The sequence below is a fragment of the Castor canadensis genome, chromosome 12 (assembly GCF_047511655.1).
Source record: "Castor canadensis chromosome 12, mCasCan1.hap1v2, whole genome shotgun sequence".
In the NCBI taxonomy this organism is placed as follows: domain Eukaryota; kingdom Metazoa; phylum Chordata; class Mammalia; order Rodentia; family Castoridae; genus Castor; species Castor canadensis.
Window position 1 is genome coordinate 28243550 of NC_133397.1, and position 27989 is coordinate 28271538.

Below are 27989 nucleotides of genomic sequence, written 5' to 3' on the forward strand. Positions count from 1 at the left end.
ATGTGCTCATTGTAGAGAATTTAGAAAATGCTGAAAAACATAAAGAAAAAAAATTAATAATTTGTCCACCATCCAGTGTTAGCTACTCTTTCTATTTGGCATATTTTATTTTTATACTTTTGAGCATTTAAATTTTATAATAAAGTAAGACCACATACCTTTTGTTTTAAATTAATGTATTTATTTATTTATTTATTTTTATTGTTTTATTACTCATATGTGCATACAAGGCTTGGGTCATTTCTCCCCCCTGCCCCCACCCCCTCCCTTACCACCCACCTCACCCCCTCCCTCTCCCCACCACCCCCTCAATACGCAGCAGAAACTTATCTCTAATTTTGTTGAAGTATAAGCCATAATAGGAAGGAACAAGGGTTTTTGCTGGTTGAGATAAGGATAGCTATACAGGGAGTTGACTCAGATTGATTTCCTGTGTATGTGTGTTACCTTCTAGGTTAATTCTTCTTGATCTAACCTTTTCTCTAGTTCCTGGTCCCTTCTCCTATTGGCCTCAGTTGCTTTTAGGGTATCTGCTTTAGTTTCTCTGCGTTAAGGGCAAGAAATGCTAGCTAATTTTTTAGGCGTCTTACCTCTCCTCACCCCTCTCTTGTGTGCTAAAGCTTTTATCATGTGCTCAAAGTCCAATCCCCTTGTTGTGTTTGCCCTTGATCTAATGTCCGCATATGAGGGAGAACATATGATTTTTGGTCTTTTGGGCCAGGCTAACCTCACTTAGAATGATGTTCTCCAATTCCATCCATTTACCAGCGAATGATAACATTTCATTCTTCTTCATGGCTGCATAAAATTCCATTGTGTATAGATACCACATTTTCTTAATCCATTCATCAGTGGTGGGGCATCTTGGCTGTTTCTATAACTTGGCTATTGTGAAAAGTGCCACAATAAACATGGGTGTGCAGGTGCTTTTTTAAGTAGCCTCCAAATTTTTTCCAGAGTGGTTGTACTAGTTTACATTCCCACCAACAGTGTAAGAGGGTTCCTTTTTCCCCACATCCTCGCCAACACCTGTTGTTGGTGGTGTTGCTAATGTTGGCTATTCTAACAGGGGTGAGGTGGAATCTTAGTGTGGTTTTAATTTGCATTTCCTTTATTGCTAGAGATGGTGAGCATTTTTTCATGTGTTTTTTGGCCATTTGAATTTCTTCTTTTGAGAAAGTTCTGTTTAGTTCACTTGCCCATTTCCTTATTGGTTCATTAGTTTTGGGAGAATTTAGTTTTTTAAGTTCCCTATATATTCTGGTTATCAGTCCTTTGTCTGATGTATAGTTGGCAAATATTTTCTCCCACTCTGTGGGTGTTCTCTTCAGTTTGGAGACCATTTCTTTTGATGAACAGAAGCTTTTTAGTTTTATGAGGTCCCATTTATCTATGCTATCTCTTAGTTGCTGTGCTGCTGGGGTTTCATTGAGAAAGTTCTTACCTATACCTACTAACTCCAGAGTATTTCCTACTTTTTCCTCTATCAACTTTAGAGTTTGTGGTCTGATATTAAGATCCTTGATCCATTTTGAGTTAATCTTGGTATAGGGTGATATACATGGATCTAGTTTCAGTTTTTTGCAGACTGCTAACCAGTTTTCCCAGCAGTTTTTGTTGAAGAGGCTGCTATTTCTCCATCGTATATTTTTAGCTCCTTTGTCAAAGACAAGTTGGTTATAGTTGTGTGGCTTCATATCTGGGTCCTCTATTCTGTTCCACTGGTCTTCATGTCTGTTTTTGTGCCAGTACCATGCTGTTTTTATTGTTACTGCTTTGTAATATAGTTTGAAGTCAGGTATTGTGATACCTCCTGCATTGTTCTTTTGACTGAGTATTGCCTTGGCTATTCGTGGCCTCTTGTGTTTCCATATAAATTTCACGGTAGATTTTTCAATCTCTTTAATGAATGTCATTGGAATTTTGATGGGAATTGAATTAAACAAGACCACATACCTTTTGTCTTTTTCCCTTAGCATTCTACTATTTGTATTTTTCTCAGAACCTTTAATACCCCTTGAAAAGAAATCTTTTGGTGACCATAGAATTCCATCATGTAATTGTCCCATAAACTTTTCAATATTTGCTCATCACTGGGGGGGTCTCTGTGGGGTTTCCTTTGTTTTTACTGCTGTTTAATAGATTGCACATAAGCATTTATTTTCTCCGATGATCACGTCCCTGGACTAGACAGAGTCTAAGCTGTTTACTTATGAGATCCAAGAACACGAACACCCAGTGGATCTCAACATAAGTGTGGCATCTTTGTTTTCCAGAAACAGTTTCTGTTCCCACTGCACCCCGGAGAACCCCCAGCTCCCAGTGCCCTCTCACAAAGAAACACATGTGTTTATTTTTTCTCTGCTAACAACTCATGCCAACTTGCATTTATTAATAATTAGGTTAACTACTTTTATCTATCTACTTTCTTCTGAATTTTTTTTGTCTGATGTAGTTTTACAATTTTCTAGCTGATTTATGTGTATTAAGGATAATAATCATGTATGAACACTTCACAAACATTTCCTCTATTTTTGAATTCACTTTTTTTGGTTTGTTTTTTTCGAGACAGGGTCTCTCCATGTAGTCCAAGCTGGCCTCAAATTCAAGATCTTCCTGTCTCACCTCCCAGTTACTGAGATTACAAGCATGTGCCACTGTGCCCAGCACACCTTTTATTTCTTTCATGGCTCTTTGCAATCTATTTCCTATTCTGTTGTGATGGATTACATATTTACCTGTATTTCTTACAGTACTTTATCTTTTGGTCTTACTTTTATATTTAACTCCTGCATACATCTGAGATATAAAACTCAAACATTTTCTTGCTCATCATCTTTTTTTCCTTTATTGTTGTGATGGGTGGGGGTACATTATGGCATTTACACAGGTTCTTGCAATGTTTCGAATGTATCATACATGAATTCACCTCCTCCACCATCATCATTTTGTTTTCAGTCTTTCTAGGAAGAGTTTTTCTAGCCTGCCTGTGATAATGTCTAATAGAAATCCTTACATGGTGAATCCTCCTTCTTAAACTAACTCCAGTGCAGCTGTTCTCTGGCTGTTGCTTTTGGATGAGATGGAAAATGGCTAGGTCACCAACTGTTTTTTAGCCCGGCCCCTTTGCTTTTGTGGTTCTTTTCCTTGTACTGAGGCCATGAGTGCTCCTCCTTGGGCTTTGATAATAATGTGATATTCCATCTTTTTAGGGTCTTTCTGAATGTTTAGTGAAAAGAGGAAGAGACTGGTGAGTAGGCACATTTTCCAGGACAAGGTTGCATCAGCAAAGATTCTCAGTGGCTCCAGGTGAGCCTCAGAGAGTGTGGAGCTAGGTGTTATCTAGGTGGAGACTGACGTGGTGGCTGAGGGAGAGGTGTGCTCCTGGCAGAATAAGTGCCTTGAGCAAAGATTTGGAGATGTGAACATTACAGAGTTAGGGACAGGAAGTAAATTAGTTTCAGTAGAACATGTGAGCAGAATGGAAAGTGACACGTAATGACAACTGAAGAGTTGCACAGAGGCTGCATTATGGAATGCTTGGTGCATGAAACCAATATTCATTGCACGCCTGTTCTGTGCTAGACACTAGGCCAGACTTAGGACAAAGGAAAAGACCGTTAGTGAGCAAAATGGATGTGGCTTCTGCCTTCCTAGGAACTGCTCTTTGGGACAGGAAGTACACGAATGAGCTTTCCAAGAAGCCTGTACCCTTAAACCATTACTTACTGCCCCTGTGCAAGCAAGGAGAGGGCCATTGAGAGGAAGGCGGAGAGGGAGCTTTGCTTGATGGAAGGCTTTCTTCAAACAAGTGGCATTGAGGAGCAGGAATGACCGGGAGGGAACAACTGCACGTGGAGCCACATCAAGGGCAAAGGCTTGGCATTGGGACAGTCCCCAGTGTGCTCTGGGAAGTGAAATGGTCCTGCCTGGTGCTCAGAGAGTGGGCAGAGCAGCGAGGTCAGGGTTGGGGTGGGGGCAGGATCAGAATGGGTCCTGCCTCATGGGAGGTGTGGAGAGTTTGGGTATCACTCTAAGTGTGATTGAAACAAGCTGATAGATTACTGGCAGCTTGGGCTGTGCTGCAGTCCATCACTTCTAGGATACATTGTTTCAGTTCAGTATTGGGATGTTTCCTGAAGTTGAGGTAATTTTAAGAAGCAGTACAAAACAGTTTAATTCACAGAGTATTTTTCTTTTTTTAGCAATACATAAAAGTAGTAGTATGGTTCTTTCAATCGGTAGAATGTTTGATTTAATTCAGTAATTTCTACATATTTAAAAACCAGCTTTATTGAGATATAATTCACAGTTCACATAAAGTACATGATCCAATGGGTTTTAGTTTGTTCACAGAGCTGTGTTGTCATTACAACAATCAATGTTAGAACATTTTTATCACCCAGAAACTCCGTAGTTATTGGAAGTCATTCTCCATTTCTCTCCGCAACCATAGGCAATCACTTATCTACATTCTGTCTCCAATGCCTGTTGCAGACATTTATCTTTATATCCCTATCTAACTGTAACTGTATCATTTCACCAACATCTCCCCATCCCTTGTACTTAATCACCCTAGTCACTGGTACCCACCATTCTACTCTCTACTTGTATGAGATCAGCTTTTGAAAATTCCACAGAGGAGGGCTGAGAACATAGCTCAGTTGTAGAGTGTTTGCCTAAAAGGCACAAGGTCCTGGGTTTAATCCCCAACCCTGCCCCCCCCAAAAAAAAAAATCCCACAGATGAGTAAAATCATGTAGTACTTGTCTTTCATGCCTGGATTATTTCACTTAACATACTGTTTTCCAGACTCATCAATGTAATTTACATTTTTAAAGTATGTATCATTCAGGATGCTGCTTTGAAATACAGTTAGAGGGATAAGAGAAAAGAGTCAGGGTATCTCCTAGGATATGGTTGGAATAGTTAGTTCAGCCCAGACATTGGTAGCTGAGACTAGTGACAGTGATGGAAAGAAATGAGTGACTCAAATGATTTAGAGATTGAGCCTGATATTAGATTGTAGCATAATGTTGGATTGAGTATAGGGCGTGAAGGTGAAGGACTATGGGTAGATCATAAGCTCTGGCTTTAGCAGGTAGGTATTTGGTGGCACTATCAGCTGACACAGCAAAAATAAAGCAATTTGCTTTTTAAAAATGGAGAATGGTTGGGATATGTTAAATTAGAGTTGCCTATGAAATATCCGTGTGGTAGGCAATTGAATCATGGTGGTGAGTGGATGTGGAGAGGTAATCAAAGATCTTCCCTCATTTTTGGAAACGAGGATGGCATTTGTGATATTTATGTTGGTTTTTAGTAGAATGACTTTAACTACAAATAAAGAATATTTTGTCTATATAGTGGTTGATAAAAATCAGAGCAAAGTTTTGGTTTAATATCTTTGAAACTCAGAGCTGCTTGCAGAAATTAAATTGTAGGCCTCAGTCATTTTGAAACAATAATTTAAGCAAATCTCTGGGAAGGTAGTACATCTCCCATTGATCATCCTGTTTTCCAGAACATATGCACTAGAAAGTTGGACTTGAAATAACTTGCTACATCTGTCTTTTCTTTCTGCTTATCTTAGGCTGCTAGCTTTCAAAACAGAGTTGTGACCATCAAGGTCCCCATGATTTTTCCTGCCTGTCTCTGTCAAGCAACAGCATAGCATTCAGACTTTGCCCAGGGATTCTGTTTTCTAGCCCGCCTCCACTTCCCAGAACTGAGTTATTATCTGCAATGCATAAGGACCATATTCTCCAGCCTGCCATGGTTGCCAGACCTCATTGGACCTTTTTAAAAAGGCTCTACAATATCCTATTGTATGTCTGGACTATCTCCAAATTCAGTTTTTAATTTCCTATTGGCTAAATTTTATTCTTTTCCTCAGGCCCTGTGCTCATCTTCTACTTAATGCTGGCTTCCCCCCTCTGCTGTGAGAGAGACCTTAATCTCTTTTGGGCCAACGGCCATGCCATTTAAAATTCCTTTGGGCAGCAATTCTGCCGGTTTAACATCTTTCAATCTTGCTTCTTGGCTGGGATTTACTGTCTCTACATAGGACTCTGTTCTTTCCAATGAGAAGTGTAAGGGAACCACTATACATGTCCTCCAAGCAGGAATCCTATATCCCTTCCAATGTTAGGCCTTTTTTTGTATCTGTTTTCCTAAGATTCTGGCACCAAGTATTTAGCCTATCACAGCTGGTCAGGAAGCTCTCTGCTGACATAGTGGGTCATTTCCTTTTAATAAAGAGAGCTGAGAGCACAAATGCTAGATGCCAGCCTGGGTCTTTTTGAGCCTGTTACACCATTGGTGCCTGGTATGCTTTATTCCAAGAGTCTTCCAGAAAAACATCTTTGGGCCCTATGGCACCTCTGATATTTAGATTTCAAGTATGGTGATACTTCATGCTTTAAGGACAAAGACACAAGGTCTTATTTAAGGACTCTTGTCCTTGTCTAAACTGGAGTCAATGAATAGCAAGTGGAACATTCTAACTTCCAACTTGCAGTGAACACACTCTGGGATGCTCGTTGGGTTCACAGTGTGGTTAGTTCTATTCACTTCATAGGATCGACCTTTTATAACCATCACTATGTCAAAAGGCAAGCCAATGTGTTGGATAGAGCCACCAGCTTGGATTTAGAAGATTATCCTTGACAAGGACCATTCCTTTGCCAGCTCTACCACTAACTTCAAGTCACTTGGGGAAGTGACTATAGGCCTCACTTTTCTGGTTCTTAAAAATAAAGGAGCTGAACTAGATAATACCCTAAAATTCGTTTTAAGTTGAGAATGGACTATCTGATTCATCTAAGAATGCTCTGATGACAGGAAGGCCATTTCTTCCCAGTGGTGTGGCACTGTGCAGACTGGCTTGTGAATGACACTCCCAACAATGAATGACACTCCCGTTTCAACTATCACCTCTCTATTCCCTCCCTGGCAGCAGAGGAAAGACTCAGTGATTCTCTTCCCCTATAAGGTGGATCTGTCCTGCTGAGAATTAGGAAGGAGAAATCAACAAAACAAAGACAGGTTCTAAGAAACTGAGAAAATAAAGCACTTTTTAAAAAAAATTCAAAACAAAAAAACCTGAAGAATGTGTCTGAAAAAAAGAAGACCAAACCACTTCACTAACAAAATGGGCACAAATAACCTCTTTCTCATGATGCACATAGACTTTTCTGAATATATTACAGGAAACCTAATGGAACCATTGGTGTTTTTATGAATTTCGTTGTCAAGGTCTTTGAACACAGTTTTATTTTCTTAATCAGTAAACAAAGTTCGCCTGATCCCTTTTAGCAAGTCATGCATCTTTTTCGTACTTTTTTCTAATTTCATAAGTCACTTTACCAAAGTGAAAGGTGACACCAAGAGTCTGGTGTTAACTTTCATTTGATAATTTGGAGTGCATGGTTAGAGTTCTTCCTAATATGGAACCTCTGTTAACAATGAGTAGATTTTGAAAAACATTTCATTCACTGAGAAAGCGTATTACATAAAAAAATTAAAAAAAAAAAAGCACGGACAAGTAGAATTGATCTACAAAACAGACCAACACTTAGGACCTTCAAAATTGTGTACCTATTGGTCTTTAGTAACATTGCTACTTTTAAAATGAGCTGTAAGGAAGGTCTAGTCACCCAGAGCTGTGCTGTGTTTCTCTTTCTGACATCTAGGGAATTTGTTGTTAGGGAATTAATATCAATGATGGACTATCCTCACTCTGTGTAATTCTTTCTTGACTTCATTTCCATTGAGACATCAATATTTACAGCTACATCTTCCAGTAAAATATACAGAGCAAATGTTTACATGAGAAGTCAGCAACTCTTATGACAGTATGCCTCGTTTGTCTGGGTTGACAACTAAGAGATGGCTAGACAGTTACTCCAACAGATTGCTAACCTGTTGGGTAGTACCCCCAGTGATAATGTCATCATACATGGCCCTTAACAAATCCACAAGAACAATTGCTTTGATAATTTTAACAGTAAGCAGAAAGAAAACATGATATTGGGATGATTCAAAATTTAAGTTCCATGTTCCAAATTCAAATTCAGCAAAACAGAATTCACTTGTGCAGACTAACAATGGAAAACTATCTTTGAGAACTCACATCATCAAAGAAAATTCTAATGAAACAATGATTTTTAAAAATATAGGTCATTAGAGAAATGAAACAAATGTGCTCTTATTAAGCTTTTACCTCACCTTATTGTTGAAAACATGAAATTGCAGAGAGTTACATTATATCATTCTTATAAAATATTAGTTGTTGAAGAGCTAGTCTCCAGCAAGCATTTAACGTGATTTTTTTTTTCCTATTCATTCAAATCCAAAGTAGTGCTCATCTAAACTTTCTCGGTTAATCACTGTTAGAATAAATCTGAGTCTACACGATGCCCAATATTTCATAACCAGCTTGGGGCTTGTTCACCTTCAGGTCACTTATTCCCTTTCTGTGCCTGTGAGCACAGAAATACAAAATCATTGTCTGCAAAGATTGCAAAGAATTTAAAAAGGAAAGCAAGAGCTTTTATTTTAGAGTCTGGACTGAAAAGCCCATGGAGTTCTAGCAGCTGCCTTGCCTCCCTCCTCCCGTTCTAGTAGAGAAATAAGTTGCTGGTGAAGGTTTGGCAAACACATTCCACCTGAAAAGCAGCCCCAAGAAGCATGGCAATGGCACAAAGTGCTCTGGAAGCAGAGAGGAGCGCCTACTTGTGGAGTAGCTAAGGAAGTACCACCAAGGACATGTCCCTTGGACTGACTCCAGAAGAGCCAGGATGAGTTCCTGAGGAAAGCCAGGGGTGGGAGAGATTCAGCGGAGTAAGGACAATGCACCTTGTTAGTGAGAGACTGAAGACAATTTTTAAAAAACTCTAGTACACTGGCAGGGCTGCGTGTGACTTGGAAAGGAGATTATCTGAGAACTGTGACCAGATATGGAGCCAGGAGCCCAATGATGAAGGAGGCTCTTTGCTCTACTAAGAAGTGTGGTGGTGGGTCTCCAGCCAAGAAAACATTCTGAACATTCTGAGCAAGGGAATAGCACTGACGGGTTTACAGTTTGGAAAGAGCACACTGGCAGCCATTGGGGGAGAATGGATTCCAGGGAGAGGCAAGATGGGAGGTAGGGAAACCACTTAGGAGTATAGGGAAAGATAAGAAGGCATGATAGGGAGGGATGGGGAGTTGGGGAAAGAGAGGGATGACATCAAGATTTCTGGCTGAGTGACTGGTTAATTTGCTGATGAAAGGCATGGAAAGATGGAGGTGAGATAAGGAGGGGAGTCATAGTAAGCTCATTTATTATGGACATGGTCATAGGTCTTGGATTAATGGCTGTCAAGGACAGAGGTCAAGCTTTGCAAGGGACTGGGAAATTAGGAGTATTTGGGAGTTGGAGCATTTCTGAGTTTCCAGCCCTGAAATCCTATTCTCCTCTGAGAATAGCACAATCCTGAAATTCTCTTCAGAGAATAACACAATCTCTCTGACAAATGCCCACTTCAGGAAGTCTGAACTCAGCAGCAACCTGTGTGAAGTGATTTGGTGACACGATATAGTTCCTCCTCACAATTATAATCAGTGAGTTAGTTGTCACCACAGCCCTATGCCAACATTCAAAATCAATGGGATCAGATTTATTGTCCTCTTTTTGTTAGATGCTGCAAGGGAAATTCATTTTAGATGTGAAATAATTTCAGTTCAAGGTAGAAAGGTAAGATAGGCCAAAAAAAAGGGGGGTGGGATGGTAGTGAGAGAGATTTCTCACTAAGGTCAGGAAATGGGTTAGTAGGAAGACAGTGAACTCAGTTTTAGACTTGATACAGTTCAAGATGATGACAGAAGATGAAATAGAAATACAAATAAGAAATGTGCTTGGGAGGATTGGGGCTGAAAGCAAAGACAGGATTCGTTCCAATGATTTTGGTTACTGAAGCTCAGAGTCAGGGAAGGGTGAAGAGGGATGACTGTGCCTGCAGCAGATCCCAGGGGCGTAAGCCTTGGCACACACCCACCTATGGGCTGCAAAAGGGCAGGGGCAAGCCATAGAGGCTAATGGTAGGACAAGAATGGTATCGAAATTCTGTTACTGAACATGGGAAGAGAGTGTTCAAGGAATGGGTGTTGACCGGACTGGCTCCAAAATCATTTTGGCTGGCCCCAAAATGATCATCAAGTTTAATGAGTTGGTCATGGGAGCTTTTCCTCAGAGTATGAGTTTCAGTAGGATAAAGAATTAGGGAGTGAGACTTTCGGTCATTGAGGATGAGGAGAAAGAGGAGCAGTGATGATAACAACAGTTGGCATGTTTTGGGTGCTTCCTACATTACATGCCTCTAAGCACTTTGTGCATGTTATTTTATTTAATCCTCACAGTAATGTAGGGGCACACCAATATTATTATTTATATGATGCATACTGATACTATTATGTATCAGTATGTATGTATATACACTAGTTCTGAATCTGCAGTTTCGACCAACTGTGGATCAAAACTATTCAAAAAAAAAGTTGCATCTGTACTGAATCTGTACAGACTTTTTCTTATTATTATTCCTTAACCAGTACAGTACAACAACTGTCTACATTGCATTTAGACTGTATTGGGTATTACAAGATGCATTAAAGTATAGGGAAAGGGACGGGGATATAAATTCAGTGGTAGAGTGGTTGCCTAGCATGTGTGAGACCCTGGAATCTATCCCTGGTACCACAAAAACAACCAACCTACCAAAAAACAAAGCATTTTTAGAAAGCATAGCAGAGGGTGTGCATGGCTTACCTGTACACGCCATGCTATTTTTAGAAGGGACTTGAGCATCCTTAGATTTTTGGAACCAATCCCCCACAGAAGCTGAGAGGTGGTTATGTTGGAAAACAAAGACAATGAGTGCAGACGATTCTCTTGAAACATCTTACAATGATGGAGTGGAGATGCTTAGCAGGTGAAGACAAGACTAAGTGAAAGCTTTTCCAAGCAACGGCAGTGTTTATGAAAGTGAGGAGAAAGCCAGGAGAGGAATAATGGAAGATTCTGGAGAGGACACCCAAGTGGGACTGGGACAGAAGAACCAGTCGGGTTGGGAAAAGGAGTCCAGCCTTGAAAACAGAAGGGTGACTTTTTTGAGTTGAAAAAAATTAAGAAAACTGATATAGTAACTCACATTTTGCAATACAAAAGTAAGACAGTCTGAATTTGTACTTGATAACAACATCAGTGTTGGAAAATTAGAAAAAGTCAGTCAGCTACTGAAAATTGTTGAATATATCTTCTTTTTCTTCCAGAAAATTTCTTCAAATTGGCTTTAAAAACTTTAAAAGAGAGAATCTCAGTTTTATTCACTCCTCCAAAAGTAAATTCTACCATATGAGGTTTAACTTGTCATTTCCTTTATTGTTTGTTACCTGGTTTCATTAGTTTTAACATAAAAGCAGACTCTTCTTTACACATATTAGCATTTTCTTAGTTGTTTCTGTGGAAACCTTTATTTTGGGGACTGTTAAGTTCAGCAGCGGAGAGAGCAGAGTCTGGTGACTGGATTTGTGCAACAAGACTGTAAACAAAGAGAGTGGGAAAGAAAGAAGTGTAAAGAAAATTAATTACCGTAAGAAAAAAGAACAACTGCATCTGGAAGTCCATTGTAACTAGACATCCCTTTTATGAGAACATTTTTTGTTAATGGAAAGAAAGACACAGGGTCATTGAAATCGAGTTTACAGGGAACAAAATGAACTGCATCAGTTAGTCATTTGGAGCAGTATTGTCATTTAGGACCGTGAGTGGCTACAACTTGGTGACACAGAATTTTTTCCATGAGTCACTGGGATGGATTGGCTACCCTGATGAAGTCACTAGATCCTCTCCTGGGTTCATGGGAATGCCATGTAGATATTCAGGGTTATATACAGGGTTGAGTAAACCATTACTTCTTCCTGCCCACAACTCTGCAGTCAGAACTGTTACAAGCATTTACTGCCACTAATAGGTGATAATACTTCTACTTCTGATTAGAACTTTTACTGCCACTAATAGGTGATAATACTTCTACTTCTGATTAGAACTGTCCTTGGAAAGCAGGAGTTGAAAACATTTAAGAAATCCCAACCATGGCGATGGTAGCAGTCGTTTCAGTATGAAAACATTTCCTGAGGAAAAGTAAATGTTTTCTCATAGAAATGAACATTTTCACTACTAAACCATTTTCATCAAAATATTTTATTAATACGTAAAGTGTTTTCAAAGTTCTTCCTGTGTCATCATGATCATCTCAAATGTTTTCAAAGTTCTTTCTGTGTAGACATGATCATCTCGTACTAATCAGGGTGTGTTGAGTGCCTCTGTTTATTTATTAATATCTGGTGTTTGGTTTGTCGGCCTGTGTTTGTTCTGTGTCTGATGTTAATGTCTTTTTTACAGATATTGATGAATGTGTAAACAACACTGTGTGTGACAGTCACGGGTTTTGTGACAATACAGCTGGCTCCTTCCGCTGCCTCTGTTATCAGGGCTTTCGAGCCCCACAGGATGGGCAAGGGTGTGTGGGTGAGTTTTTAGATTTTTTTCCCAACATGTTTTACATGTTCCTTTCAAAAAGAAATCCAAGTTATCAATAGTCGGAGATTTTAAGCAGAAAACTTGGGCAGAATGTCATCATGCTTAGATTTCATCATGTAATTTGAGATTGTGCAAATTATATGTCCTATGGCTTCTGAAATGGATAGGTACATTAAGAAAATGGAAATATGGGTTTAAATTAAAATGTATTTTTAATATGACATCTGTTTAAGTTCTTAGCTGAGTATGTAGAGCCCTTAGACTCTCTTCTATAGGAAACAGAGTCTGCTGTGTGGTATAACTTGTCGGTCTTCAAAATGCACCTCCCTAGGCTGTGCATTGAAGAAAAATATTGCCAAGAGCTTCAGTTTCCAGGAATGACAACGGTAAAGTGATGCTTTGGCCTGTATTTCTCCTGTTTGTTCTGCAACTGATGGGACTGGAAAGAAACCCATGCTCATAGAGAGGATATTTTGTGTTTCATTTTCTGATCAGCTGGGATTTTGTCAACTCATATTCATTATGAAACACACTTGCAATTAGAGCAATTTTCTGGGAAAGAGAGAAAAGTTTATAAAATTGAAACTTCACAGATAACAAGGCTTTTTCTTTAGTCTTCTTAACAGAGGAAAAGAGTGGTGTTGGCTATAAGGCAGGTGGCACTTGAGATGACAATTTCAAGCTGATAACTTGTTGGTTAGAAAATTTGCAAGTAAAGCATTAGTTCCTTTGCCATCCAGATAAAAATGGGGTAGCAAAATCTATTCTGAGGTTTGCTAATATCACTTGACTATTAAATGCTTTTCTGGGACTGATTATGAAATTTAGTTAATTCCCAGTTACAAAGTTCTTTATAAAGTAGCAATATAGTATGGAGCTTAAATAGCGACTAATCAGAGACACATATAATTATTCAAGAATTATTCATTTAAAGAAGTAGTTGTTAATACAACTAAGATTATCCTAATGTATAGTGCCAATTCCCACCAAAATTCAAGTGATAAAAACTGCCTGACACTTCCATTTTGACTTAATATGTCCTGATTTGCCCCTTCTTATTTCTTTAGCTCCACCATGTCCTTCCTTCCTTTACGATTCCAGCACCATCAGACTTCATGGGGTTGCTTCTGTCACTGTGCAGTCACTTGCTGTCATTTGCATCTTCTGCTGGGAATATCCTCCCTACTGCTCCTTCCCTGAGCCTGGGTTCTTCCCACTCATTCTTGAAGACTGAAGTTAGGTGACATCTCCCAGATGTTCCCTGCTCCTTCTCTCACTCTCAAGCTGAGCTGTGACCCTCCCCCTGCATCCAGAACACCTTCAGCAAGTTCTTTTACAGTCCTTAGAACCTGGTGGGAAATAATTTAATGTGTGCATGTCCTACCTGCCTACAGCCCTCCTTTCCAAGGTCACAACCTTCATGTGATTGGGAACTTTCCCCTGGGGTAGGCACATTTTTTGGCCTATTATCAGTGCTCAGCAAATTCTATTTAATTATTAATGGCTGAAATATCAGCTGTTGAACCACTAGATATTGACTCTACACAACTTCTGCACCTCTGCTCAACACTTCTATCCAGCCAGTTAAGTGTGCTGACCCCTGTTGATATTTCAGATAGGCACACACACAAAACACCACCCTTAGAGAAGAGATACTTGTTGTCATTTTGGTGAACTCAACGGATGTCATTTTATTTATCTTTTTATCATTCTTTCAAAAATATTAGCTGAGTGCCTATTATATGTACTTCACACTGTGTTTTACAGCATCTTAGAGATGAGCCAGCCATGGTGCCACTCTTTGGCTGAGCTTGGTCTTAAATATAATCCAATACATGCTCATAGAGAAGGTATTTTGTATTTCATTTTCTGATAAGCTGTGATTTCTTCAAATCAAATTCACCCCCTCATTACCACCTGCTCATCCTTCAGGTCTAGACTCAAATATTATTTCTCTAGTTCACCACTGCATCAAAAGACCACTGGCCCATGGTTCAACAGAGCTCTGTACCTTTCATTCTCAGTACTACAGAAGTCTGCGAGATTTTCTTACTGATTTCCCTGACTTGACTCTAAGTTCTATGAAGATGGGTATTGGGCTTGTCCAACTCGCTGTTGTTTCCCCACATATGGTCTGGTCTATATAAGTAATCTAGGAAATAGTTCTTGATTAAATGAATGCAGTCTGGTGGGAGAGAATTCAATAACCATGTAAATAATAGGAGTTGGAAAGTAGAACGTTTCATATGTCATTTACCTAAAATTGATAAATGTGAACTGGCAAATTTCTAAAATCAACTTTTCTGGTCTAAATTATGACTGTCAATGTTGATTAAACATTCCATTTCTGCTTTACATTATGTTACAATATTTTTTATAACTGAAAACCAGCTCATTGAGTTTATATCTGTTTATATACGGTGAAATGGGAAACTGAGGTAACTGTCCAAATAAGTCAAGATTTATAAACTTTTTGTCCAATGAACTAGGTATATCAGGTTAAAATAGGATGTTTTTTCCCTGAATGAGCCAGATAATTGCTCAAATTTTTGACTTTGTGTAAACCATCTGAGTGTCTTCACGAAAGCTGGTATTTGTGCATGTTTAATTCTTAAGACCCAAGAACATTTCAAATGCCAAGTCAGGTACTTTGCCGAATAGGGAAGTCATTAATAAAATTTTTTAGGAGGAGAAAAGGTAAAAAGAACCGTTGGGTGATGTCAAATATACAATAAGCCTTTCTTTAGGGCTGTGCACTTATGCAATATTAAATAAGACATTCTCATCAAGGGGATTCCTTCACTGTGTTTTAATTCTATATATTTAAGCCCAGAAGAAAAACATTTAGCAAAATAAAAATCTTACTGTGGACACCAACAGAATTTGAAACAAATAATGAAATGAATGATTCGTTTTTGGACCAGTTTGATTCACATGAATGATTAATGTATCTGATGAATACTTACAGCAGTCTTGCCCTTACAACTCAAATTCTATTGTTAGGTACTTTTGAGCTGCTAGAGGACTGTGTTGTCAGACATTCGAGTATGTTTTCAAAGTTTTTTTCCATGGTTGCAGAAGTACCCATCTTTTGAACTTTTCTTTGAATTAAGAACTGAGAGTGGAGGGTTGGGTCATTTATGACTTCAATATGTTGAAAAGTGAGCGAAAACAAAACATTATGGTAAAAGAGTCATGCTATGCTTCTAGGAAAATTCCAGGGTGTTCATTAAAACTGGAGTTGGGATTTAGAACCTTTGCTTTGTGTTTTCATACAAAGCAAGTGGTAGGGCTCTGCCTTTAGGGACCCCTCCCCTAGAAGAGCAGTAGTTTGATGGCTCTCTGGGACCACCTCATTTCCATCAGACACTACTGGCCATGGCACAGCTGGTAAAACAAAGAACTGTCAGGAGCGAGGCACACTTCTCACTTGACATGTGCTCCCTTTTCCAGATGTGAACGAATGTGAACTGCTCAGTGGCGTGTGTGGGGAAGCCTTCTGTGAAAATGTGGAAGGGTCCTTCCTGTGTGTGTGTGCTGATGAAAACCAGGAGTACAGCCCCATGACGGGGCAGTGCCGCTCCCGGACCCCTGAAGGTAAGTGCCAGCAGCACTTTGCAGGGGTGTGGGGCTCTTCTCAGGGTCTACCCAGGCTTGGGCTAAGCACTCTGGAAGTGAGGTAAAAACCAGTCAAATGTCCTGGCTCAATTCTGCCTCTGGAAGCTTCCATGTGCCTGCCTTGTTAGTGGACTTAGGGGCAGAGGGACAACTGTTTGGGTGAGGTGGCCACGAGTGAAGGATGCAGAATTCTGAGCGCAGTGCTGGGCGTGGCCTGAAACTCAGAGCGCTATCAGCTGGGGTTTAATATACATCTTCTCATTAAATCGCGTAATCTCACCTTCTTAGCCCTTGGAGAAATACATCTTGACACTTCTCTAAATTAAAAGCAACACGTAGGTCTCTCAGGGACCACAAAACCTTCCACTTGGAATTCTTAAGGTGGTTTTTTTTTTTTTTCCTCAGAATTTGGCCTAGAGACTTGCCATGTTTGCACTCATTTAAAATTTGATTTAAGCTGTGTTGTTGCTGCAGAAATTGAAAAGGAGAACAGACAATTTTCCAGGTCAATTAATCAACTTCCAGATCATGGATCACCCTTTTAAGCTGTGCCATGTACCTACAATTCTGTTGTAGTTTAAGAAAAGCAAAAGACCAAATGGTCCTCTGAGAACCAAATACAATGAAACATAGAGCATTTTACTTTCTTCCTAAATCTCAGTCAGGTTTATCCACATTTCCGTAATAATTTTCACTATTCCTCAATAGGGGATGCTTATTCTGTATACAATAATTTTTGCAAGTAGTGGGGAATAAAACCTAAAAGCATTTTTACCCGTGCATTTTTTTCCATTATGAAGTACAGAGAGGCAAGGGGTGTGGCACAGAGTGAAAGACAGTAATTCAAACACACCATCTCTGAAGGCTGTTAGTGAGAAAGCTTACTATTCACTCAGTGGCCACCACCGTGATACCTGTGCCATAAAGAAAAGATTTTTTCATCCTAGCTGTACCTACAGTAGCAAAAAACAGCATGAAAACCTGCTTGTCCTCACTTAACTGCCTAAGTTACTGCCTTTTTTGTCTTCATCCTCAGTTCCACAGAGGTGCTCCTCACCCGTAATGCTATTTTGAATGAATTAATGTATTGTAGTACCATTAAATGATCCTCAGGGAGAAGGGGTGGACCTCATAAAGACAGAGCCCTATGATACAATGTTAAGGGAAAAAAGCAAGAGATTCTCCTTTGCAGAGGGAGGGAGAGTGAGAATATTTAAGAGGATAATTGTAGTTCTTCATGGAAATTTGAGGGTTTTTTCTTTACTTTCCAAACTTTGTAACTTTAAATGGGAAGACCATGTTTGAGTGCATTCACCTCTTTCTAGTTGAATAAACTCAGGCACCTCAACAACTGAGTTTTGTTTCCTCATCTGTAAAATAGAAAAGTTTCATTTACTTCACAGTTTTATGAAACTGTGTATGTGAAGTCATTTGTTAATGGCAAAGAATGAAGTATTACAATATGAAGTGTTATAGTAAGCCATGTCCAAGACACGTAAGGGATATAGTAGGGTTGCCTTCAGGCCTTCACGCTTCTTGGGCGTGTTTTTGAGATAGGGCCTGGCTGTGTGCCTGAGTGGACCTGGTCCATGACCCTCCTGTTTACACTTCCTGAGTAGCTAGGGTGACCATGCCCACCTGTTTCGTTGAGATGGAGTCTTGCAAACTTTTTGTCTGGGCTGGCCTGGCCTGGAACTGCAATCCTCCTAATCTCCACCTCCCAATAACTAGGATTACAGACTTGAGCCACTGCACCTGGCTTGGATCTTTTAACCATAGCTATTTTTGCTAGAATATTTTAGTAGCACTAAGAAATGGTCTTTTGGGTCACATGGGTGCATGTCTAGGATCCTGAAGTTTGCTGATTCTTTTACTAAGATTAATAATGCCTTAACAGGACTATGAGATAGTAGGAACCGTATTTACTGAACTGAACTAACTCACTGTAAACTGTACGATATTACTTCCCAGAATGTTATAATGCCTCTTCTGTAAACCTCGCTCTTCTTTCCCTACTTGTAAAGGTTTTCTATAACCAAGTTGCTAATACCTGCTTTGCCTTTTTCCACCTTTAGTTTACTTGCTCTCTCATTAGCTCTCTCTCCTTCTGGAAGGTTCTTTCAGTGAGAGTTCATTCAGTACCTTCCTTCTGCTTTTTTTTCCAGAGAAAACACACATGCACATTTACATGCATACATCCCCCCCCATATATATATGTGTATATTAATATATGGTATGTGTGTGGTTCTGGGGTTTGAACTCAGGGCCTTGCACTTGCTAGGCAGGCACTCTACCAATTAAGCCACACCCCCAGCCCTTTTTGCTTTAGTTATTTTTTGGATAGGTCTTTACGTTTTTGTCTGGGGCCAGCCATGAACCATGATCCTCCTACCTATGCCTCCCACCTAGCTGGGATCATAGGCATGTGACTTGTTGGTTGAGATGGGGTCTCACTAACTTTTTGGCTGGCTAGCCTCGATCTGTGATCCTCCTGGTCTCCACCTCCTGTATAGCTGGAATTACAGGTGTGTGCCACCACACTGGCTTTATAGAGAGCATCATTTTTCATTCCTTGCCTTGCAAAGCCTTTCTGCCTGTGAATATGTACTTTCTCTTTCCTCTTACTATATTTCATCCTTAAATTTCTGTGGTTTTGTATACTTTTCTGGCATCTACTAAATGCTGTTGGTCCTTTTCTGTATGATATGACTCATCCAATAACTGGCTGAACTTACTGATTTGTACAGTTCTTGGCAACTTTGACTTCTATGAAACCTCGGTTTGCGTAGTTCTTGGCAAATTTTGGTTATATGGAATCTTAAGACTGTCTCATGACCCAGGCGTGGTGGCACATGCTTGTAATCCCAGCACTCAGTACTCTAAAGTAGGAGGATCACTAGTTCAAGGCCAGCTTATAGTGAGACCTAGTCTCAAAACAAAACAACAACAAAAAAGATGACTGTCTTCATGACGGAATTTTACACAGTTCCCTAGTAGTATTATGATACAGTTTAGCTATAATCTACAGCAAGGACCTTTTACCTGACCTCATTAGAGCCAGTGCTTGATCAGTTATTTGAAAAAGATGATTAAACCAGGTGTGGTGGGGTTACAGGCCTGTAATCCCAGCTCTCAGGAGGCGGAAGGAGGAGGATTATGAGTTCGAGGCCAGCTTGGGCTTCTATGAGAACCTGTCTCAAAAAACAGCAACAACAAAAAAGGTGATTGAAACTAGAAATCATAAAGAGATTTTTAAGTATTTAAAATATATATTAAGTAAGATATGTTGGCTTACACCTGTGATCCAGCTATGTGGGATGCTGTAAAGTGGGAGGCTGTAGGTAGGAGGATGACGGTTTGAGACCAGCCTTGGACCAAAAAAAATGCAAGACTCTACCTGAAAAATAATTAATGCACAAAAGGACAGGGGTGTGGCTCAGCTGGTGGAGCAGAGAGAGAAGGGAAGTGAAGAAGGAAGAAAGGAGAGAAAAGGAAGCTCTGCATGGCTTGTCTTGCAGAAAGCCCAGCTCTTAAGCAGTCTTCACTGCCTAATTTAAAGGGAATAGCATTTAAAGTCCATCACAAAGCAAATGAGTGCAGAGTCACTCTAGACTCAGTCCTCACAGTTCTATACTGATTTCTCATCCACACCTAAATTAGTAATATTCTTTGTTTACCTTATCTACTTTATCTTATCTTTCTAAAGTCCTTGCTCTAGAAACAAATCATATTTTACTGGTTTAACATAGTGGTTAATTAAATTACATAAGTACTGTAATCAGTACACTGGCCCAGAATGTTTGAGAGTAAACATAGCTGTCTTGGTTGGGGTGTGGCCCTTCGAAAGAATCAGACTGACTGTGAGCATCCCCCCTGCTGTGGGAGTCAGCTGGATGGTTTTCAGAGGCCAAGAGAATACCATTTAACTCAACAAGTTGGCTAAACAGAGATCAGTTAAAAGAGCTTGTGGCCAGGCACAGTGGCTCACACCTGTAATGCCAGCTACAGGAGGTGGAGATCAAGAGGACTGCAGTTCAAGGTCAGTCAGGAAAAATGATTAGTGAGACCCCATCTAAACAAATAAGTTGGGCACGATGGTGTGTGTCTGTGATCCCAGCTACATGGAAGGCTGTAAAAAGAAGGATTATAGTTCGAGGCTGGCAACAAGATCCTATCCAAAAATAACTAAAGCAAGAAAGGGCTGGGGGCATGGCTCAAGTGGTAGAGCACCTGCCTAGCAAACAGGAGGCTCTGAATTTAAACCCTAATATAAAGAGTTTGTACCATTCCCAGTTAAAGAATCTACTGTTACATAAAACACAATACTTTGTACCAAGTTCAAACATTTTTAAGTAGGACTCAAATTAACTTCATTATAAGCATGATATACTAATAACTAAGGTTCCATCCTTCCTAAGAAGTAATTAGGAGAGGAAGGACAGAGTTGTAGTGCAGCCTGGGACATTTTTGTTCAGGTGTACGGTTACCCAGGACAATCATATTCCAACCATGAGCAGTAGCAAAAATCACCCGATGTCACATCACTGTGTGGGCTAAGAGAGATGTCCAGAGGACTAACAGCTAACCAAAGTGGTCAGCACATGGCTGTCTCATGACCAGGGGTGTCCCCAGAGTATCAAACACAGGCGGGGACACCCACTTCCAGCCATGGGCACCCACTTCCGGTAGGATCCTGTCACAGATTGCTCTGAGCTCTAACATCCTAGGATTTTTATTTCTCAGCTGCTTCTTGGCTCTCACATAACCTTTTTAGGTCTAGTCTAATATTTTTTCACAGCCTGGGCCTTTGGCCATTAATTTACATTAGTGTACATTGACGAAAAGCATCTGAAACAGAATTAACTGAAAGTGTCCATACCGGGCCATTCATCACATTTCAGAGGATATGAATATGAAATACAATCTGATGCTTTTATTTCCTTAATGCCTGTGATAATTGCTCAATAAAAACTTTATGTCTTTGGGCACTCTAACGGAAGCAGTAAATATTTAGTCTTGGCAACTCCAGCCTTCAAACTTTACCCACAAAGAGCTGTTCTCTTTCTTGATTGGGGAACAGAGCAGATTCTGAGTCTTATTCTCAAAACAGAAGGTGTAATGGAAAGAACACCACGGAGAAAGGTACACATTGCAATTGATGCAATCTAGGAAAAGCAAATCAACAAAATCAGAAATGATAAAGCATGTAGATTTGAAGTGGTTGTGGGCATTCTGAAGGAATTTTTCAATTTATACAATTTATTTTCGTTTCTTTAAATAAGTTTTCTCTAATCCATTTGAGAGCTTATTCTAACATCATGAGCTACAGCCAAGATGTCTTCATTTAAAAACCACCTCAGTGGTTTTGCAGCCCAGCTCCTTTATTTATTGGTAGAGCCTGAGGTCCAAACTGAGTGAATTCTAGATAGTACTCTCACAGTCACACGGCTAACACATGGCAGGACTGGTACAGGAGCTTGACTTGGGGAATTCCTTCTTATTATTCCTGCTTCTCAGAATTGAGGATCCCAAGACACCAGATTTTTCTCAAATTTGACTTCTTTTTTACTTTTTCCCATTATTAAAACAATCCACAATCAACATAAAAATGACAAAAACATATCAGAAGGAAAAATCTCTTCACCATCTATGATCTGCACCACTGTGTTGACCTCTCAAGTCATTGACGAGTCACCCAGGTGCCCTCTGCCACCACAGGGCCGTTTGTCATGAGCTCCTTATACACTGACCCAGGCCCTTGCTTCTTCTATGTGAAGCTACTTTCTCTTGGGTATCGTTGAGCTTCATGTGCTGCGGCTGTTAGCGTCAGCGTAGGCTCCGTCGTCTTCAGGACCATCTGACAGTGGTTTCTCCTCTCTCCCTCTGTCTTTTCCCTGCGATTGACTTCAGGACATGACCCATCCCTGTGTCCTCTACCCTGGACCGGTCTGTTCTGTCTCATCCTCAGGCTCCTTAACTCTCGCCCAGCCCTTAGGTAATAATGTCCTAGAGAGTCATGTGTTTAGTCCTCTTGTGCGCTCTGTGTGCTGCTCCTGGGACATTCCAGATGCTTCAGAGTCAACTATCTGTATGTGGTGCTGCCTGCTAAGTGTCTCCTGCCCTGCCTGTGTCCTGAGTACCACCCTCCTATTCTAGCTGCCTATTGGATCTTTCTCCCAGGGCGTTTTGTAAGCATTTCTGGGTAACAGTTACCCAAACCCAAATTAATTATCATACCTTCCCATGTGTTACTCATTCATCGCCAGACATCAATACCAGAAATCCTGAAGTCACACTTTCATTGTCCCTATCCAGCCAAGCCATCGGAACCCCACCAGCCCTGCCTCAGTGTCATTCAAATCCATCCCTTCTCCTGTTACTGAGGTGGTGGCCTCAGCCTTCAGCATAACTTTCTGAACAACTGCAGTAGCCTCCTGACTTCTCTCCCTATCTCTCTCATCGGTTCCTGCTGCACACTTTGCCAGAGTTTGTTTTCAAAACAGAGCTGGTCTTTAAATCCTTCCTCAGTCTTTCAGCTGCTTCCCATGGCCTTCCCAGAAAGTCCATATCCATTAGTGGCTCACAAAACCCTTCATACTCAAGAGTAACTAACCTTTCTGGTGTCATCTCCCCATTCCCCTGCCTACTCCCCAGCCCTAGCTCATGCTCAGTGCGCCCCAAATGGATATGTTTTCACAAGACCGTGCCTTTGCCCATTTTGACATTAATATGTGCTTACAATATATCTTAATTAGATTCACCCCTCCTTTGTTCCCCTTCATCCTCCCTCTCCTTCTTAGAACAATTTCAACAGGTTTCATTGTTCTGTTTTCATGTATACATACAAAGTACATCCACCATATTTGCCCTCCTTCACCCTTTTCTTTTGTCCTCTCCCCCTTCCACTAACACTCACCCCCTCGACATGGCCTGTTTTACCTTCCTGACCTTCATTTTTGTAAGTGTGTAGCGATCAAGGGAGTTTCACTTTGGTATTTCAGACACGTATATATCATGCTTTAATAAGATTAACCCCCATTACTCTTTCTCTATCACCCTGACCTCCTCTCATTCAGCAGTTTACAGTGTGCTGTGTTATACTGTCTTCATACACAGATACATTGTTTCGATAATTTTCACTCTCTGTAAATTCTCTTTCCCTCTCCTGCCTCTATAGTTCCTTCAGACAGATCCACTAATACAATCTTGTTCTCTCTCTCTAGCTATCTACATATATATATATATATATATATATAAAATGTGTGTATGTAAGGTAATATGTATATTTAATGTACATTTATGTGTGCATTTATCTTATGGGTCTAGCTTCCATATATAAGTGCAAACATGTGACCTTTGACCTTCTGAGCCTGGCTTACTTCACTTAACATAATGTTCTCCAGTTGCATCCATTTACCTGCAAACAACATAATTTCATTCTTCTTTATGGCTAAATAACACTCCATTGTGTACATACACAATTTCTTAATCCACTCATCAGTTGTGGGGCATCTGGGCTAAAACTGATTTTTCATTTTATCAGAGATAAAACAGGGATGCACTTAAGAGGTGAAACATCTAGTCACACTCCTGTGTAGGGATTAGCTCTTCTGCTTGCTGGTCTTATCACAGGTATTTACGTTTGCATCCTGTCACCTTGAGGCAACTCCATTTTGGTACATGGACCAACACGTATTCTGTATCTCAGCACCTTGGTCAGAAACACCTGCACCCAACACCCTGCCCCACTTCACTTGTTCACCTGTCAACGCATTCCTACCCATCCTCAGCTCTCGGTGTCACTGGGGAATCACTGGGTGGCCCTCCTCACCAGTGCCCTGGTCTTTGAGTTATGACTTCCTCTGTGGACCCTCACCCTACTCTGCCTACACAGACTTAAGTACACTTGTGCTTTTCATGCCTCATCACCCCCCCTTACACCTTGCTTTTTGGCCGATTTTCTCCTCTTAATTTACCTTTGTGAAACTTGGCTCAGCTGTCACATATGTTGTTAGCCTTCCTGCTATCAACCTGCACTGTGGCTTAGGTGGGTGTCCAATAGGTACACTCTGCAGGCCAGTGTGTGGCCAGCTTGTTTGCCTGACTCCCCATTCAATGGACCCCCTTAAGTACAGGGTTTTGACTTTAAAACTGATTTTCCTCCTGTGCTTTCTTTCCCTTAAGCCTCATTTTGGTCATTCCCATCCTTGACTGTCTGAAGTTATCAACTCTCTGTGGTCTTCCTCCTTGTTTGCATGTTTTCATATCCATCAGTGCCTTCTGGAACTCTCCATGGCTTTCTCCCAGATTCCACTTTAAGAAACAAGTAACACATGTCTCCTCATTATACAAGGTCTTAAATGGGAAACTAGAAAAAATATTTACTCCTTGAAATATTACTCTAGAATTCCTGCTCTTGTAAAGTGTGAGGTGATATAAAACATTTGTGCCTCTGGCAATTTTGAAAATAGAGAAGAGGATAAAGCCTTCTGGGTTCTGTTGAAAGTCATTCACTGAACAGGACCACACTCACGGGGCTGTATAAACTGACATCCTTTTGGGACCTCAAGCAGGTGTCACGTTGGGGCCCTCTCCCCCCACCTATTTGCCATCTTACTCTTTGGCTACTGTGTTCAATTCTCAGCACCAAAACCAAACAGAAAGGAATCTCTTTGACAAAAAAAAAAAAAAAAAAGTAGCATATATAAATTACCCAAAATCTCACTCTCACCACTAGGATTAAATGCATAGACTAATGGTTTTGCACAGATGCTAGGCCAGCCTCTTAATACAAATAGAAAACTTGACTCTGAAAATATCAGAGAAGAAAGAATATGTTTCATAGAAGTCTGTGGCAGGAGATATGTGGCCAATCTTATTCATAAAATCTTTTAGAAAAATAAAATTCATTTTTTTGTGCTCAGCATTTTCCATAACCATTGATTAGACCAATGAAAAGTATTTCCCAACAGAAACCTTCCAGCCCTGGCCACGGTGACCTGCACTCACAGAGATTCTTCAAAGAAATGATGTTACATGTATTTACTGATGAGAGTTTTGCCTTGATGGAAGAATGCTCATGGAAATTAATTATTTAAATGTTAAGGAAGATAGGGAAATTATAGTTTTTCTCAGAATGACCTTTGTGGATTGGCTTTTTAAAAAGACTTTGCATCTCTTTCCAAGCACGGACGAGGGCCTGCCTAACCCTCCATTTCAGCTGTGTAAACATTGAACTTTCAAACAGATTGGAAAGAAAATAAGAGCAATACTTGTAAAAAACCAATGTAAAACCTGAATAACACAATTATATTATTGATCATTTCCCTTATGAAATAATCTGAGTTGCCTTCCAAAGAGAAGGCAAAAAACAATGATAATTTTGTTTCTTTGATGTCAATTTAATAAATGTTGTAGAAAACAAAACTGTTTATGAGACATAAAAAATAGAAGTATGTGTTTGTGTGTGTAATAAAAATGAGTTGGACATGCTTTGATTTAGAGAAAAGCCTAAGGTTTCTGATTACCTGTGAATATATCAGTCTTCACTGAGACTGTACTAAATAGCTATTACATTTTGTAATCAATGCCAGACATAGCCATGGCTTTATACACAACAAAAAATATTGATCCTGTTTTAGCAGAAACTATAAAATAAACCCGATTTATTGAACTCTGTGTTCCTTGCTTGGTTTATATTTCTAAATGCATTCTAAATGCCTTTTTAGGCCAGCTGAATAAAATAATTGAGGAGAGGCTAGTCATGGTGGCTCCACCTGTAATCCCAACTAATTGGGAAGCAGAAATCAGGACCAGCCCAGGAACTGGGGAGAGGGAAGAAGTTACCAAGACTCTGTAATCAACCAACAAGCCAGGTGTGGTAGAGTATCCCTGTGGTCTCAACCATGTGGTTAAGCTGTAGTAAGAGGAGCATAGTCCAAGGTCTGCCTTGGGCAAAATACTAAAATAACTAAAAGCATAAAGGTACTGGGAGTGTGGCTCAAGTAGTAGAGCACTTGGCAAGACCCTGAGTTCAAACCCAGTTACTCCCACCAGTAATAATAATAGTAATAATTAATAGTAAAGGATAATTGTTAATAACAATAGGCTGGCAATTCATTCCCAGTGTTGAGGGAAAGTTTGTAAATCTTTTCTAAATTGTGTGGTTGATTTAATAATTCAAAATAGGCACCCTTAGCTTTCCCAAATAATTCCTCATTGAAACTTTGGAGCCCCTCCTGACCAAGAAGCTTTCCATCAGAGTGGACAAAGTAAATTTCTGTCCTGTGCTCACTTGGAGGAAGCTAGGCAAATGAGGAAAGTGGCAGGTTTTCCCAGCTTCACATGTGAGCAAATGATTTTAAACTGCTGCATAGACAGCAGCATTTCATTTTTGCCTGGGACACTTGCTCTAAGTTTGCATTTATCATCAGCTGTTCACACTAACTTAAAATTCAGGCTGAAGCTGTCAAATACAGCACAATCAAAGAGGGAGGCAGAATAGAGTGTGTGAGGGGTTACTGACATTCTCACTGTCACTTATGTTCTGAGCATGATGCAGAGTTCACAGGCCTGTTTACTGCTTTTTGTTTTTAATGGCAGAGAGGAAAGAAAGAACAGTAGCTTTTCTGATCAAATTTTATGAACTTGCCCTTTAAAAATGCCTGTACAATTTAATATATTAGTCAAGTTCCCACAGTCAATGTGGCCCTGCCAAAGTAAATATGTAGGAAACTATTACAAAAATAAACCATTAAGTTTTCCCAATATAATGATCTACCAACTTGAGAAGAAGGCAAGTACGTGTTGACGTTGAAGTCTTCCTCTTCCTCTCTGTAGTTTCTTTGCATCTAGAATCTGGAAACAAAAGAGTTGTAATGGAACACATTTCATTAGAATTAGTCTAAGTAATTGTGATGGCAGTATTCAGCTTATTTGATCCAGCATAGAATAAAAACTATTAATAAATTATAACTGAGGGCTAGCAGAGTGGCTCAAGTGGTAGAGCACCTGCCTAGCAAGCATGAGGCTCTGAGTTCAAGCTCTAGTACTGCCAAAAAATAAAAATAAAATAAAAAATAGTAACTGGATCATAGGCAGTAATCCAGATTCTCTAGCACTTAGTAGCAAAAGAGTTAAAGTAGTCACAGAATATTGATCAAAGACTTGCTTAATGCTGTCAAATCTGGTAAAAATCAATCGTGGATTATCCAAAAGTGGGTGGATTTTGTTCTCATCCTTGTATTCTTTCCTATCACTCTGTCTCACAGAGAGACTGAGTCTTTGGAAAATGTTTCATGTGAGAGTGATCAGAGTCCAGACTTGAAATTCTACTCTAAGGCTTAGCTCGCACTCATTTCATTAAAGTCATATATTTGTAGCAATTTAAGTAGTTAGGTTTTCAGTGATGAAAGGTCATTTTATGGGCTCCAGCCTGCTGCAGTATTTATCTTCTGTTCTGTGCTTAACCACGTAAGGGTTAAGTATTATGTGTGGCCCAGGTCTCCATTCTTACATCAGGGAAAATTTTTCATCAATTTAAATAGGTGTTATAGCTCTGTAAAGAGTGGTCCTGTGTTTGGCAAGAAAGCAGATCTGGAAACTGTACTCACAGCCAAATTTACAAGAATAAAATAATTGGCTAACGTAAAAGGAAATGGTTTTGACAGATTTACACTCTTGGGGTGTGTTAGAAATCCACCAAAATTCAAGATTGAAGTGCATTTTTATCTTGGAGACACTGAGAGTGGAAGGCAGTCTGTAAGGGAAAAGCTACAGAGACATCTGCTCC

At 40.0% G+C, this 27989-nt stretch overlaps 1 protein-coding gene across 17 annotated transcripts in view; it reads left to right on the top strand.

Moving 5' to 3' along the window:
• Nucleotides 1–27989, top strand: part of Ltbp1 (latent transforming growth factor beta binding protein 1) — a 434527-nt gene that overhangs the window by 362371 nt on the left and 44167 nt on the right. For 12 of the 17 annotated variants that reach the window (XM_074049476.1, XM_074049474.1, XM_074049475.1 and 9 more), the window contains 2 exons: nucleotides 12443–12568; nucleotides 16034–16177. The exons of 1 other annotated variant lie outside the window; for it this stretch is intronic. In XM_074049476.1, coding sequence (XP_073905577.1) covers nucleotides 12443–12568; nucleotides 16034–16177 — 270 coding nt within the window. The remainder of the gene's footprint in view (nucleotides 1–12442; nucleotides 12569–16033; nucleotides 16178–27989) is intronic. 4 more of the 17 variants (XM_074049477.1, XM_074049485.1, XM_074049488.1 and 1 more) reach the window with 1 other exon arrangement.